The 15645-nt window shown below is 41.1% G+C and overlaps 1 protein-coding gene across 2 annotated transcripts; it reads right to left on the reverse strand.

Annotated features, from left to right (window-relative positions):
• Window positions 1-69: 69 nt before the first annotated feature.
• Window positions 70-12773, reverse strand: mmd2a (monocyte to macrophage differentiation-associated 2a). 2 transcript variants are annotated; one of them, XM_083977539.1, is made up of 7 exons: window positions 12387-12773; window positions 6147-6228; window positions 4975-5135; window positions 3521-3595; window positions 3300-3401; window positions 3044-3113; window positions 70-2228 (listed from the first exon to the last, which is right to left on the reverse strand). In XM_083977539.1, exons 1-7 carry the CDS (start codon window positions 12413-12415, stop codon window positions 2028-2030), a joined length of 720 nt encoding a protein of 239 aa, XP_083833665.1. In that variant the 5' UTR covers window positions 12416-12773; the 3' UTR covers window positions 70-2027. The 2 variants fall into 2 exon arrangements, with proteins under 2 accessions (XP_083833665.1, XP_083833666.1); XM_083977540.1 differs by lacking the exon at window positions 12387-12773 and adding an exon at window positions 11065-11500.
• Between the last annotated feature and the right edge of the window lie 2872 nt (window positions 12774-15645).

Below are 15645 nucleotides of genomic sequence, written 5' to 3' on the forward strand. Positions count from 1 at the left end.
TTTGTAAATAAATGATATAACGTCGTTGAGCATATTTGACAGCCACAAAATACACAGATCCTCTCTGTGTAAGATAGTGTTTCTTCTTTATTACAGTGATTTTACAGACATTTTTTTTTTTACAAAATAGATCATCTGATTTAAAAAACAAACAAACAAAGAAATCCTCACTTCCTGAGTAAGTGCTCTGTTAAAACAGAATTTGTTTCTTTACTGAAGATTAGGAAAGACCTGAAAGTTTGACCTATGAAATGTTTGATTAAGTATAAAAATCAAAGCTATGAAAATAAAAATGGAAATTTGCATATATAATCAGCATGTATTCAATTCGGGTGTGTCATTTCTGTCATATACAGGAAATTCTACTGAAATTGTCACTGCTGTTAGTATAAAAAAGTGCTTCAGGATAAGAGTGCATCACTTAAAACAATTGGCAATCACGGTCCTCTAATCAAGACAATCAGTGCAGACAGGCTCCATGTTCTGTGTGAATTTAACTTTTTGGGCTTTTTGTCTTTAATCGATAGTGTAGTAGTAGAGAGAGACAGGAAAGGGGAGGCAGAGAGAGGGGGAATGACATGCAGCAAAGGGCCACCCGAGTCGGGATTCGATACGGGGCCAGCTGCGGCGAGGACTATAGCCTCTGCACATGGGTTAGTTGCTCTACCAACCAAGCTAAAGTACGCCCTGTGAATTAACCTTTGACCCAGAATGCATCAGTCATCAGTGTTACATTCAGTAACAGTCACTTTACGGTAACGCAAGAGAATCTTGTGATTCATGATAAATACAAATCACAACTAAGCCCGTTATTTTTGACTAGACATGGTCAAACTATTCGAGTTAAATTAACATTAAATTGGGGCTATTTAGTCAGTCAACAGATTCTATAATAAAAGTCTAAATCAGCCTTTGATGCAAAGATGCTGCACAGTGAGAATTTACAGTTATAATGTTCTCAGAGGAAGAAGAAATGTACTGGCCCAGAACTGTAACACTTGCTTCACCTAAGTTTTCCACTCCTACATTTTCATCTTGAAGATATAGTAACAAAAACGGAATAAAAGTCAAATAAAGTCAGTTCTATTATGACACCGAGTTCAACTATCTAAACTGGGTTTAGCACCGCTGTAAAGGAATGTTTTTCTGGTAAGTTTTGGCACATCACTTGTGGTTGGATTATAGCAAGGTTGGAGTTTACAAGTTTAGGATAAGGGAGGAGGTGTTGTCACAGACAATAAGTTGTCAGTTTGACATTTAGGGAAAAACACTCATGTGTTCTTGTAAAGCGTTAAGAGTCTCCATCACCTGACGAGGTTCCAGGGCATCACTGGTCCTCATTTAAAACCACAATGTGTGATTTTCATACCTCAGCTTTTGCACAGATTAAACAAATGAGCTACAACTAAATAACTTTAAAGCTGCAGCTTGATTTTTGTTACCTATGGACAGAACCAGGCCAGCTGTGTTCTCACGGTTTACAGGTTTTCTGCTAAGCAAAGCTAACTGGCCGCTAGCTGTAGCTTCTTATTGAGCACACAGTCAAAAGAGTGGAAAACATATTCATATATTTCCCAAAATGCCAAACTATTCTTTTGATGGCCATTAAAACTTTCTGGCACATTTATGTGTACCTGCACAAACACCTATAGGTGACAGACATACATTTAGATTCATACATTTCTCCTTTTTGTTTTTCTCTAAAGACTGGCATCCGTGTGCAAGCAGCATAACCAGAACAATAAGGATGTCTTTGTGATAATAACTGGTTTTCCGCAACAGAATGAGAATCATATTTCTGCATCTACTCAGCCTGCAGTGTAGTGTCATCATACCTTATTATCAGTCATCACATGTTTGGCTTATTAACAGACAGTAAAGGGGTTTTGGTCCCACCACCTCATCAGTCACATCATCTGTCTGGGTGTATACTCAGTCATCAGGTTAGCTGTTTCCAAAAACTGAGCTCATGATTTAAATACACTTTTCTTGGTCATGTACGTTGGCGTGGTGTGATCTCCGCCTGGTCACCTGGCCGTCTGCAGCAGCTGAGCAGGTAAGTACAGGTACCTCCAGATGGCGTAATAATGAATACCTGCTCCAGCAGCGACGAACAGGTGCCAGATGGCGTGAGCGAATGGGACCAGTCCATCGCTCTTAAAGAAGACCACGCCCACGACGTAGAAGACACCTCCCACAGCCAGTTCACGCACACCTGCACGCTCCACCTGTAAAAGAGTTGGTAAAGGAAGGAGGACACAGCTCAGATAGATCACATCCAATATTAAACATTGTAACTGAATTAATTTCAAGCTCCTGAACAGAAAATAAACAATTACAGCCCTGTGGTTTCTAAATTTCCATAAGATATCAACCATTTGTGTAAAAGGTTAAAAACAAATGTTCTGTGGCCACAATGACCTTGACCTTGACCTTTGACCTTTGACCTTTAAACAACCAAAACCTTATCAGTTCCTACCTAAATCATGTGAACGTTTGTGCCAAATTGAAAGTGTTACTGATACTAGTAGCCATAATGCGACTGTTCAGTTGATCTGCAGCATTGTTCTGATTGGTCGATTCTGATGCCCTTCCTGACTCAAACAACTGATTTGTGGAGTAACACAGTCTGTGCTGTAGGTGTGCTTGTGCCTGGTAATACACTACAAGGGCTCTTACACAGCAAGATTAGGCTGTGAACATATTCAAAAGATAGTGCACACCTTGTCTGATATTGGCACATTGTCTTTTTTTAAATGGCTAAAACACATTTTTCAGCTGTGCTCTGTCTCCTCTTCCTGCTTCCTGCCTTCCTGTCTGCTTCTCCAAACCGGGAGCACACTTGTCCTCTGCAGGTAACACACCAACTATAGATAAGCACCTCGCACAGCCCCATGTTAAATAACCCCATCTATCACTTTGACTCTTTAGGTAATGGGCTGAAATAAACAAAACTTCTGGTCTGGTTTCTGCCCAGGAGCAGGAAGCTTGTTGCAGCGTGTGATGTCTGTGATTGTGATCGTAGTTTGTGATTAGTTCTCACCATGGACAGGATGACCAAAGCAGGAACAGCCCCCATGGCCACATATCCCACCAACTCTACCAGCTTGTACCTGCAGGTAGAAAACTGAGACATGAAAAGATAATACCTCCAGTTCTCTATGTCATTGTTTCTGCTTCAAACAGCAGCACAGCGCTTCCTGTAAACACTTGAGGACGGTTAGGGTTTGGTTTCAGGTTAATTGTGTTAACCCAGGACACAGAGCAGGCTGGGAGACAGAGGCGGGAGACTGTGTTACCTCTCGTGGAAAAAGAAGACGTACACAGATCCTATACAAGCCATGACCCAGATCAGCCAGCGCATGTGGCACGCCCAGGGCCCCAGCTCCCTGAGCATCAACCTGGGGAAACACACCACACGCACATCATTGTTAACTATGATCTTATTAACCATCACCAGGATTGTTGCCCATCAGTCAGTGTGTCTAATTAATTTGTCGGCTGAAATCGTTCGACCCACCAGGGAGAGTAGGAGGCAGCGATGAAGAAGTAGATGACCATTCTGTCACACATGTGGAAACGCTGCTCCAGCTTCCTATAAAGACACACAGCAGATCATTTCTAGACATGATCAACTTTATTTAAATTGGTGGTAAAAAACAACAACAAAAAAAACAATTGTTCATCATCCAAAATATTAATTGCCCAGACGTTGAAAATATTCCCAGTTAGGGACTTAAACCACTTAAGAGTCTTTACAGAGCACTGAGGCTTTTGGACGGGAAATCTGCTTGTTCAAATCCACACAGACTCACATTCACACATTCAAACCTAATGCCCCTGACCATGTGCTTCAACATGTGCTTCAGCATGTGTAAAACTGTGTTTGTTGTGTCTGTCAAGTGTGTGCAAAAGCTGGAGGAGGAGCTAGAAGAATAATTTCTTTCCTTGTGACATACAAGTCAATCACACCTAGATTTATACTTAACTATAAGAGCTGTGTTGTACAAATCCTGAGCTCTGTTGTTATAAGGACAACCAATTCACCTTGATTTGATTGTTAATGCCTGGAAGGTCAGTCTGGATTTTCCAGTTCCTCAGAGACGGTTTAAAAATTATCCAAAGTTATTGTAGTAACAGCAAGGAAAGGTTAGGAGCTGGATCATGTACATGGGCCCAAGTGTGAACTCACTGTAAAAATAACTTACTTTACTACAGATAGGATGCAGAGATGAAGAGTTAGCTCTATAGTCCAGTCATTTTATGAAAAAAGGTTGAACAAATTGCAACAGAAGCAAACTCAACTGATTTTGTATCCTCAACATGTCCTGAGTGAGGGGGAAAAAGCCCCGAAGAATCCCATTAGGGGAAAGTTTCGAAAAAGACCCAAATATATCCCATTCATACGCCTATTAATTATTTTTCTCACGTGTATAGGGTAAAATTGTTAACCTTTAGATATCTCCATGAAAATTACTGAGTTGATTACTTACATTAAGACAAACAAAAAAATGTATTACAAGTTTTTTGAAATTCTTTGTTAACATGAGCAAATTTGCATGAATTCCACCGTTTTGACGGCACATGTATAAAGGTGCTGTGGTGGTACCAGCATGAAAATTGGAATGAGTTGGGGATACAAAATCAGTTGAGTTTGCTTCTGTTGCAATTTGTTCAACGTTGACCCCTTTTTTGGCTTAAAATTACTGGACTAGTAATGGAACTGTGTTTGACTCTCCATATAAGAGTGACCTGTTTTCAGAGGGTGTGAAACGAAGATGATGTGAAATATTTTCATCACCACACCACATCTGTTGTTTGGTCTTTGGCCTTCTGGCTCTGTCATAATTAGCACACTGTATGTCTGAGTGTGAAGTAAAAGTCTACACATAAGGACACCCATGCACATCTGTTAAATCCCTACAAGCGTTTAAAGCTACACACGCACACATACACACACACACAGGCACGAACCGGAGGTGGCTGATTTTCCATGCAGCGGTGTGGAAGAGTGTTGAGGTGATGAACAGGCCTGTGAGACCACTCCCATAGAGCCAGGCAGCAACACGATGCCATTGGTCCACTGACAAGAAGTAGAGCACCGACCCGCCCACCAGACTAGGAAGGATCCACAACTAGAGGAGATCAGAGAAACACACGACCGGAGATTCACCTCACTGTTCTTTACAGTACACACAGCATTTTACATTTTCTAACACTTTTCCTGATCATTTAATGGTTTAACCACCACATCCTTTATGTAATATTGTTGACACTGTACTTCAGGTTAACGATTACTCCACTTGAGAATCTACATTCCTTCATTGTTTCCTCTGTTTGCATCATGGAGACCAAGCATTTGTTTCTTTATTCCCTTTTCCTAGAATAGCCTACATCAATTACAGGAGCAATGTACATCCAAGTAGCAGCTGGACAATGTATGTGATGTATTCATTCACTTTCATAAATTAGATGAGAAGATTGACTCTTCAACCATGTTCTCCAGTATGTTCTTGACAACCGACATACCTCCAGAAATAGTGCAGGTCACTGCCATGAGGATTTTATTATCTCTGAACAGAGCCAGACTTGCTCGTTCCCTGTTTCCAACCTGCTGCTAGAGGAGTTTCATATTTCAATCAATGCTTGAGTGACTGTAGTGGCAAAACGATCGTTGGACTGATTCTGCACGTTGTCCTGCAAAATAACACTCAAGCAGGCAGCGTATAGCAGTGAGAGAATGAATGGGAATATATGATAAACAAAACTGACTATAGAAAACCCTGCCCCGTTTGAGACTTTTGCAGTCATTATGGCATGTTGTGCCTCTATTTCCCTCTTGTCTGCTTTATTCACTCTCTGTCTTGTTCTCTCAGAGGCGGACGCACTTTGGGATTACAGCAGATTAGAGAAAGCTACAGGCTGAATCACAGATTATCACCCACTGTCTCCATCACAGAGCCAAAAATCCTCCCCGTTCTGCCTCATCATTCCTCACAATCCCCGCCATCTTTTCAGAGGTTTCTCTTACTGTAACGAACAAACTCATTACAGAGACTCTGGGAAACTACAGAGTAAACCAGCAATTACTTTTACTAAGGTGTGTGTGTGGTATGTTCCTGTCTGTGTGTCGTGGTTTGACTCACCCCGTGTGTGGCACAGTTTGCTGCATGTTCATATTCAGTGGGCTGGTATCTCCTACTGGCTGGCACCCTGCAATTCATGAACCTGCGAGAGGAAAGAAAGAAAGAAAGAAAGAAAGAAAGAAAGAAAGAAAGAAAGAAAGAAAGAAAGAAAGAAAGAAAGAAAGAAAGAAAGAAAGAAAGAAAGAAAGAAAGAAAGTTCAGGTATTTAGTTGAGTTAATAAGTTACTGTGTAGCTACTGAACTCTGTGTGTGTGTGTGTGTGTGTGTGTGTGTGTGTGTGTGTGTGTGTGTGTGTGTGTGTGTGTGTGTGTGTGTGTGTGTGTGTGTGTGTGTGTGTGTGTGTGTGTGTGTGTGTGTGTGTGTGTGTGTGTGTGTGTGTGTGTGTGTGTGTGTGTGTGTGATGGTCATTCTTGGGGGATTTACAGGTCTCTAATCCACATCACGTTGTCTGAATTTTAGTTTGCCTCATCGTTACTGTGGCAACTGTCTGCGTTACTATGGTCACCAGTGATGTCACTTGTCTGTACAACAACAGGATACCTCAGACCACTAACCATTAACTACATTTGCATCATTTCTCACGTTGCCATATATTGTGAGACGGTTGCTATGTATGTGTGTGCATGTGCGTATATGTGTGTGCGATGTGTGCATGTGTGTGTGTGTGTGTGAGTGTGTTGTGCAGGCTATTTAATCAGCAGTAAATCTCTCAATCCCAGCTTACAGGAAAAAACACATCTGGAGATGTTACGAAACCACATTTTATACGTCCAGATGAACACACACTCACACACACACACTCACATAAACACGCTACATTTGAATGTAGCTCGTCGTGCAGGGCCACAGGTGTGTCTTTGTAAGTCAGCTGTGTTATTTGTTTACTCATTTGGCCTCATCATCACACACACAAACACACACACACACACACACACACACACATACACACACACACACATCCCTGCTGTTTTCAGTAGCAACGCTCTATTAATTCTGCACAGGCAAGAGAGCAGAGAGATCAGGAGAAAGTGAAGCGGAAGAAGAAGAAGACAGAGGAAGGTAACGCAGCTGCCCCTCCAGGTTGAACTACAGCAACGTGACACAATCCAGTTAAAGTTTATCAAACACTAGTTTACCAAAAAAAAAACAAGTGATCGTTCTGTACAATTATTACCACACAGTTCTCAACTCGGAGTTTGCTCTGAGTGCACAACAGCAGTGTGAAGTAAACAGTGGATCACCTTTCATTGTGTTGAAGGACCCAGGCGCACCAACTGGCCAACTGCGAGATGTGTTTTCCACAAGAATGTGTCTGAATTAACTATTTCAAAAAATTCTGTAAATTGATCATTTTTGTGTAGTTGCTTTTGCATTTGTAATACAGGTAATACAGGAGGAATCTGCAGTCATTGATATGGACAAATCAGTCGAGTTGTTGGCAGACAACAAAACACTATAGGAAATGTTTAAAACGTAAACACTGCAGCTGTTGCTAGTGAACTCATTAAATCAGGATGGAGTCAATGTAACTGTCTTCTTCATGAGGAACTGTGACCGTGTGAAGTTCTCACAACATAGGGTAGTTTTCAGCAAAGCCAAACTCTGCACACATAGAACCACATGCATGAATTACTGTGATGGCATAACTGATTCATATATAACTCTAATATAACTTTGCAGCTTTGTTTTAGTGAGCCATGAAGTGAACACTCCACAGATTCACCGCCGAGGACGAGGCTGGTTTCCACTCGGCTGCCGAGGAAGAACTGTGATTGGAAACAGAGCAGTGGTGAATGTCCTGGGCCAGAGGAGCGGCAGCATCATATGGTCCTATGATGGTCCAGTGTAAACCATTATTTAACAGCACTGAGTACCTTCATTTCACTCTGTGATGACCTTTATGAGCCAGGTGAGGAAAAGCCTGATAGACCTCTCTCTTGGATGCAATGAATGTTGCATGTCTGAACATCTGGGTACATAAATGCTGGACTTCAGAGAAGACACTAACTGTAATGTTGATATGTGGCCAAACTGTGGGGATAATTATGAAAAAGTAAACCCTATTGAAAAATGTTGATAACTAAATGTAATGACCAGACATCTGGTATAACATCACTCATTCCAAATGGCTGCACTGTGTTGTTTTGTTTTTGTCTAGAGGTTGAAATGTTGTCTGAGTATCTGCGGTAAATATTATCTTGTGAGAAAGAAGCCTAACACTTCCTCTCCACATTCAAACAAAGTGCAACTATCTGTTTTTGAAATGCTAAACTTCCCATGACAAATAGTTTTGCTAAATGTGTTTCTTTAAAGTGCACCTTGCAGCTTTGAAGAAACAGGTACTAAAACTTAGACACCAGAGTTATTGTTCTGTCTCCTCTGCCAGGAAGCTGCAAATTCCTCTCCACAAACTCTTCCTCACCTGGACTTGGGACTCTGGGATGTTTTTCTCCTCTTCTTATTCTCCTGCAAACTTGCATGGGTCAGTATACTGTAATCTATATCCTCCTTATTTTGCTTCTCTGAGGAACTATTGCAGGGCTGCATTATTTTCTCCAGCTCGTCTAACAGAGGCTGGAGGCAAAATGTTCACAGGGGAAATACGTCTTTGGTGAAACATCCAACAAGTTGCTCAACAAGTCAAAGGAATGACAGCTACTGTAAGCAGAGAACAAACAGCACTCCGCTGTTGGAATAACACGTGGCCTCAGGGCTACTGTATACACAACATGATTTAGAAATACGCAGCTTAGGAGAACGAATGTAAACTATAACAACAAAGGTCTCTACAGATTAGGACCATAGTGCAATGGAATGATATTTTGCATTAGTAGCGTGAATTCCTTCACAAATTTACATTTAATCAAATTACAAAAACCAGATGACAACTGAAACCAAATGAATTTGAGACCTCTGAAGTCTGATGCAAATACCAGCTTCGCCAAGTTGGTGATCCAGTTTTGACACATCCCACATAAGTTGATCCATACGCAGCATTCATTTGTTGAATCAAAGAAATGGTTTGATATAGTTAACAGCAATACTGTATATAAGACATATTAAGTTTTAACTGGAAAACTAGAAAATATCCTCGCAGAAATTTTGAGAGTGTAACACTGGTGAGTGCTGCTGGGGTGTGATCATCTCTGTCAACATGGGAATCAAACCCATGACCTTAAAGCAGAAGTGAGTGATATATTTGTGTTAATATAAGTCTTAAATAGTTATATCTTCCGACAGCAATCACTTACATAGAGTGTTTGGACTGAAACACGGGTCTGTCAGTCCCTCTGCTCTGCTCTGAGCCGAGGAGAAAACATTTATCGTATCCTACAGTTTTTATCCAATGAGGAGAGAGAACGGCATGCAGGGCTGTGTGTGCAGCCAAGGGACGCCGTGAATGTGGCGACGTAGGGACGAGGACTGTTATGGTGCGTTCAAGGAAACTCGTATTTTTCCGACCGTGAAGTGGTACCAGTTCGATCTGGTACGAGTTCACCGGTCGGAAGTTACGAGTGGCCGTTATAGTGACTTTCACCGGTAAAACAGGTCGGAAAAACACGAGTGGGTTGCCTGGAACGCTACAAAGTCGTAAGTTGTGACTTGAAGCTGTAATTTACGATTTTAAAAGCCTGCCTGGAACGCAGCATTAGCCAAAACGACCGGATCACTTACTTCTGCTTTAAGTTCAAGAGTCACACTACACACTACACTACTAATACTATAGCTACTAATACTGACATTAAGGAGCTGTCAACCTGTGTGTGTGTGTGTGTGTGTGTGTGTGTGTGTGTGTGTGTGTGTGTGTGTGTGTGTGTGTGTGTGTGTGTGTGTGTGTGTGTGTGTGTGTGTGTGTGTGTGTGTGTGTGTGTGTGTGTGTGTGTGTGTGTGTGTGCATGTGTGTGTGCATGTGTGTGTGCACTCACCATCACAGCCCACATAACAGGAATGTCGGTGTGTTTTCCTGTTGTGGCTCAGGTTGGTCGTGCAGGACATCAGAACTGCATAAACGCATAAAAACACCTCTCTCACATATTTTCTATCCATTTCATTTTTCTCTGTGCCTTATTGTTCATAATATTTAAAATCATTTGATAATTTGTTCTAGTCTGCTTTTACAAAATAAACTTTTCTGGCCTTCCTATCCCTCTGTTATTGAAATCATGGTCACCTTGAATGTCTGCATGACTGAGAGAGGAGTACAATCTTTCACTGTGGGTTCAGGCCACAGAGAAATTAGAGAAACTGTGGATTTTATAATCCCCAGAAGAAAACATTTAGTGAGATAACATTACGTCACTGTACGGCTGCCATTCTCTCTTCTTTTCCCCCCGTAGCTCTGCTGTCTGTGCCAAGTGCAGAACAAGGGGAAGGTATTTTTTCTGGTATTGTGGAGCTATCAATGAACCTGAATGTGGCACTTTGGTGGCCTCTAATCAGTTATGACAGAACCGTGTGTGTGTGTGTGTGTGTGTGTGTGTGTGTGTGTGTGTATAATGAGCTGAAATCAAGGGATAGGGATTCACAGGGTCTGATCAGAGAGGTCATTGTTGTCAGCTTTCTATTCTCTCTCTTTTCTTTCTCTCTGGTACTCAGATTCTTTCTTTTCACACACTTGTTTATCATATGGTTCACGTGTCCCTGTGTGTGTATGTGTGTGTGTGAGTGTACTGCATATGGGGGAACCAAAGTTTTCACGTCATAAAGTACGCTTAGTGATTAAAGCCCATTACAGCACATTCCACACATTAATAGGATCGGTTGCATCTAAGAGGATCAGAAACTTTGGATCATGGTAGGATAGTACACTGTAGGTGTGTGTGTGTGTGTGTCCGTGTGTCCGTGTGTGTCCGTGTGTCCGTGTGTGTGTGTGTGTGTGTGTGTGTCTGTGTGTGTGTGTGTGTGTGTGTTTACATACACTTTGTAACTGCAGGACTATTCCTTTTCCAGCAAAGATCAAGTTCATCTCCCCTGGGACTGCAACTCTGGTTCTCACGATTATCATCATCTCCCACCCACACACACACAAACAGCGCATGACACACACACATGCGAACTGACTGATGAACGCTCTAGGGAAAAATTCTGTGTGATTAATTGTCATTGTCCGTGGCTCCCAACCTCTGCTGACTAACCAAATCACCTTCTCAAACAAGCACCTCCCTCTATTGACACCACCCATCATGTCCCAAATATTGTCTTTTTGAATGGACACAACCTTTAAAAAAAAAAAAAAATGTATTATATAAAAGCTGCCATAGCCTATAGTTTGTTTTGTTTTGTTTTTTTAAGTATATTCTTGGGCTTTTTTGCCTTTAATTAATAGGGTAGCTGTAGAGGGACAGGAAATGCAACAATTCTATCTTTTATCTGCTCATTAATTTAAGTTTTTGGTTTTTCTTCACAATAGTGGCTTTCAGCGAACTGTTTTCGATGTTTAAATCTGTTACGTTCACTGAAGCTAACTGTCTTCTTGCTCTTTAATTTTAGCAGCTCATTGTTGACTATTTGCAAACACTTTTCTTTTTTCTTTTTGACAAAAGATTTGATTTAATTTAAAAGATCATTCATGCAGCTAACAGGTTTAGGTTACTTCATCAATAAGTCAATGTGCTTTTTATTATATATCCAGATTCCAGATACCTGTAGACTTAGAGTACTTTCACTTGTCTCAACTATCATTACTTACTGATGGCATTTTTAGCTGTTTATGCATTATGGAAAGAATAGGTACTGATGATTCATCCAGCTGCAACACATGGTAAACAACACACCCGAACAGCAATCCTGTTTGGTTGCTTATTTCCCACTTTACCACAAATAGTGGATGTACTTTTTCATTGTGAGGTCATTTCATGTAGCCTAATTTATTCATTCATGTGTGAATATGTTTCAAGGGAACAACTCCACACGGAGTCTGGGTATCACAAAGACTGGTAGAGGGAGGTGGATAAAATAAAGTGATTCTGATAGTAGCCCAGGCCTACCACTGAAAATTAAATCGTTCATCATGTATTTTCAGTCTTTGGCCGCGAGAGCAGGAACACAAATGGACTCTCTCCCCCTCTCTCTCACACAGACACACAAACACAAACACACAGTCACAAACTAATCTATAACATCCTCCTGGTTGTCTGTGCCCGCGCGTCACTGCGCATGGATGCCAATGGGTCTGTCAAACATGCAGAACATGGAGCCAGATGTTATAGCGGACAAACTCCCCAGTCTAAATAAATTTACCTCCCAAACTTAGTCCTCTTCAAGTCCATCTCGTGCGTAGGTCGTGTGCGCGCAACGCGTCGGTGCGCTCGCGCTCTATCTACCAGCGGCACACCAGCGAACCTCGTCCCCTCCTACGGATTCCCCATTCCGGATGTCCCACCGCCGTGCGTCCAGACATAAACACATAGGTCCAGCGGGGGGCAACGACCTGCAGAGTCGGTCAACTATTCAACAACAACAACGGGACGACTTCTGACCGCGGAGTCGGGGCTCTGAGCGCAGATCAAACAACGAGCCATCCGTCGGAGCGGAGGCGGTGTGCGCCGGGGCTCGCAGCGAGCGACTCAACTGTGCAGAGTTTTGTTCCGAGTCTCAGATGTGTTTGCAGGATGTTCCGCGGGACTGAGCTCGTAACCCCTCCTCTCGCCTCCCCTCCCTCCCCTTTCCCCTCTCCTGGCTGATGATAACAGGGCAGCAAACAGCAACCCCTCCCCACACCACGACAACTCTCCCTGCTGCCTCAGTTTATTATTTAGAATAAACAGACGTGAGAACAGTTAGAGACGGAAGACACGTGCAGGAAAAGAAAAGTGAAAGTTGTAACTTTCCTACACATGGGAGACAGACAGAAAAGAGTGCATGTGTTAAATCTGAGAAATGGTTTGGGCCATGAAGGGTTTTTGTTTTTGTTTTTTTTTGTATTGTTTTTTGTTGAAGTATTTTACTTAATGTGATTCCTCAAATATAGCCTATAGAGGAAAAAGTATTCGAAACTCTAAATTATAGTAAATTAAAGTACACTATCAAGTACAATATCAGAAAGAAGTAATTGTTAATATAATATAATATAATATAATATAATATAATATAATATAAGATAATATAATATAATATAATATAATAAAATATAATATAATATAATATAATATAATATAATATAATATAATATAATATAATATAATATAATATAATATAATAAAATATAATATAATATAATATAATATGATATGATATAATATAATATAATATAATGTAAAAAGCAGGACTACCTATTCTACCTGTGTGTTTAGAGTAGGTCTGAATTTCTTTAAAAGACACTGCTCCTCTTTGCTGCCTCACGTTTCTCTCTCTGTGTCACTAAAGTTCATTTTGTAGACCCACTCATGCTTCAAACAACCCACCCACACACACACAAACTGAATGGAAAATTAAATATTGTCCAATAATAACAGTGTCCACCAGAAGCCCTTTGTGGCAGTGTGCAGCAGCTGTGTGAAACAGGACGGCAACATTATGCAAACACACACACAGACATCCAAACAAGTTCCCCCTCTTCCAAGTAAATGTGTTACACATTTACCACTGTGGTTGTTTTCAGAGATAACGTTCAAAATATCAATGACATTGGTCGGACAAGCATGTGTACAGGTAAATAATATACACTGCAAATGCAATGGCTTCATATTGAAACTTTTGTAGTTTGTATTATTATTATGTATAATTAGTATAGGCTAGTCGTAGAAATGGTAGTTTTAGTATTAATATTAGAATGTTTTTCAGAGCTTCATAAAATCAGCTTGTATTTGGTCTTAAATCACAAATTCCAATCATTCTTTAGTATTATGTCATGTCAAATGTGGGAAATAAATATAAAACGTATTTATCAAAACTTTTGCTGTCTCGTATCATCTTATCATTTACATTTTTAGCAGAAAAACCATGGACATTTGCCTCATATGTGCTTTTAAAGCTGAATATGTGGCCTTGCACTTTTTTTATATCCCTCACCTCTTTCTTTCAGATCGTCATGTTTGGTTGGAAGCTATGGCTTGTGCAAACCAAAGGCCAGTACACAGTGCATGGACCTCTGCCTGTGTTGACAGAGCTCTGGAGGAGAGGCAGCCACTCACTCCCTGAAAACAGCAAACTGATCCACAAGACGCACCTGACACAGAAGTAGTGACATGGCAGCAAACAATGATCTTACTGTAAATGCTCTGATTGGCAAAGTGATTCCAAAGTGGACACAGAATCATTGTCACATTACTTAAAAAAAAAAAAAGTGTAAAACCCATAAAAAGACGGCTTTCTATTGCTTGCTTACAGTTTTTTTTTCAATTGCTAACAAGCATTGGTCGAAACTGAAGTCACATTTTCAAAACTCTTAACACAGCCTGCAAAACACAAGTCCATGTGGAGCAAATTGTGAATCACTTTTCATTGCTTTCACACAACATGCACCACAGTCACCAAAATTTGTAAACTCTTTTCTAGTTCACCCCCTGCTGCTTTTTCGCTTTTAATGGACAGGAGAGTTTAGAGAGAGACAGGAAATGGGAGGCAGAGAGGGGGGGATGACACAGGCCGCCAGTGAGGACAGTAATAGCCTCAACACATGGGGCAGGTGCTCTACCAACTGAGCTAAACACCGCCCCAAGTTTATACAATTTCTTATCAAAATATTGACATTACATAAAATAAAATATGAAAAAAAATATTGAAAATCAAAATGATACAAAAAATAGGGAAAAAAGTAACGACTGAGGAAGAAATGTGTTCGGGGCAGCATGCAACTGTCTCTGCCATGATGGTTTGTCATCATATACAGTACGTTATATGGTATTTGACCACTCTGCTGCAGTCACTGACTGGTTTGCTGATGTTGATGAAAACATGTGGAAATATGTGAAACACACCATGGCTCTCCTCTAGCCAGCTACATGGAGCTGGTTCTTGGTGTCAGAGGTTGTGAGTTCAAGCATCAGCTAAGACACAATGAATGTTGTAATGCCAATGTTCTTGTTGCCTTCCTATTTGTCGCTCAGATTTGCCTAAATTTGTTCAAAATTGCCTGGCCCCGACCATTGCTGCAAAGCGGCTTTACAGGCATGGTTTAGCATAAATGTTTTTGAGGACAGCAGGGGCATGTGTTATAGGTTCATCATGGTGGACTGATTTTTGGGTAGGTGTCCTAGGATTTCTCAGATTTTTTCTTGCCTTTTTATACTTGTGCCAAGTAGGAGACAGTGTTTTTACTCTATATCCGTCTTTTGTTCTGTGAGATCCGCACACAGGATGAGTGTCAGCCATCTGCACCTTAGTCTGTCCCAGGCAGCCACTTCTCAGCTGCCAAGCTCTGTGTTGTTGTATCCAGTCAATAATTTGTATCCGCCATGGTCACGTTGGGACATGCTCAGACTTACACCTGAAACTGCCCCGAAGACACACCGACAAGACCTGTGACTCACGTCCTAAATCGCTCTCACTCTTTCCTTCC

Source organism: Trachurus trachurus (genome assembly GCF_905171665.1).
Source record: "Trachurus trachurus genome assembly, chromosome: 8".
Lineage (NCBI taxonomy): Eukaryota > Metazoa > Chordata > Actinopteri > Carangiformes > Carangidae > Trachurus > Trachurus trachurus.

What these genes read in the sequence shown, in the direction of transcription:
- mmd2a (XM_083977539.1), bottom strand. Translation starts at nt 12,415, where the DNA reads ATGGACTTGAAGAGGACTAAGTTTGGGAG. An exon ending in CAAACTGTGCCACACACGGG is followed by an intron (nt 5,136 to 6,146) that starts GTGAGTCAAACC and finishes GATCTCCTCTAG; the next exon opens with TTGTGGATCCTTCCTAGTCT. An exon ending in TGGAAAATCAGCCACCTCCG is followed by an intron (nt 3,596 to 4,974) that starts GTTCGTGCCTGT and finishes GTGTCTTTATAG; the next exon opens with GAAGCTGGAGCAGCGTTTCC.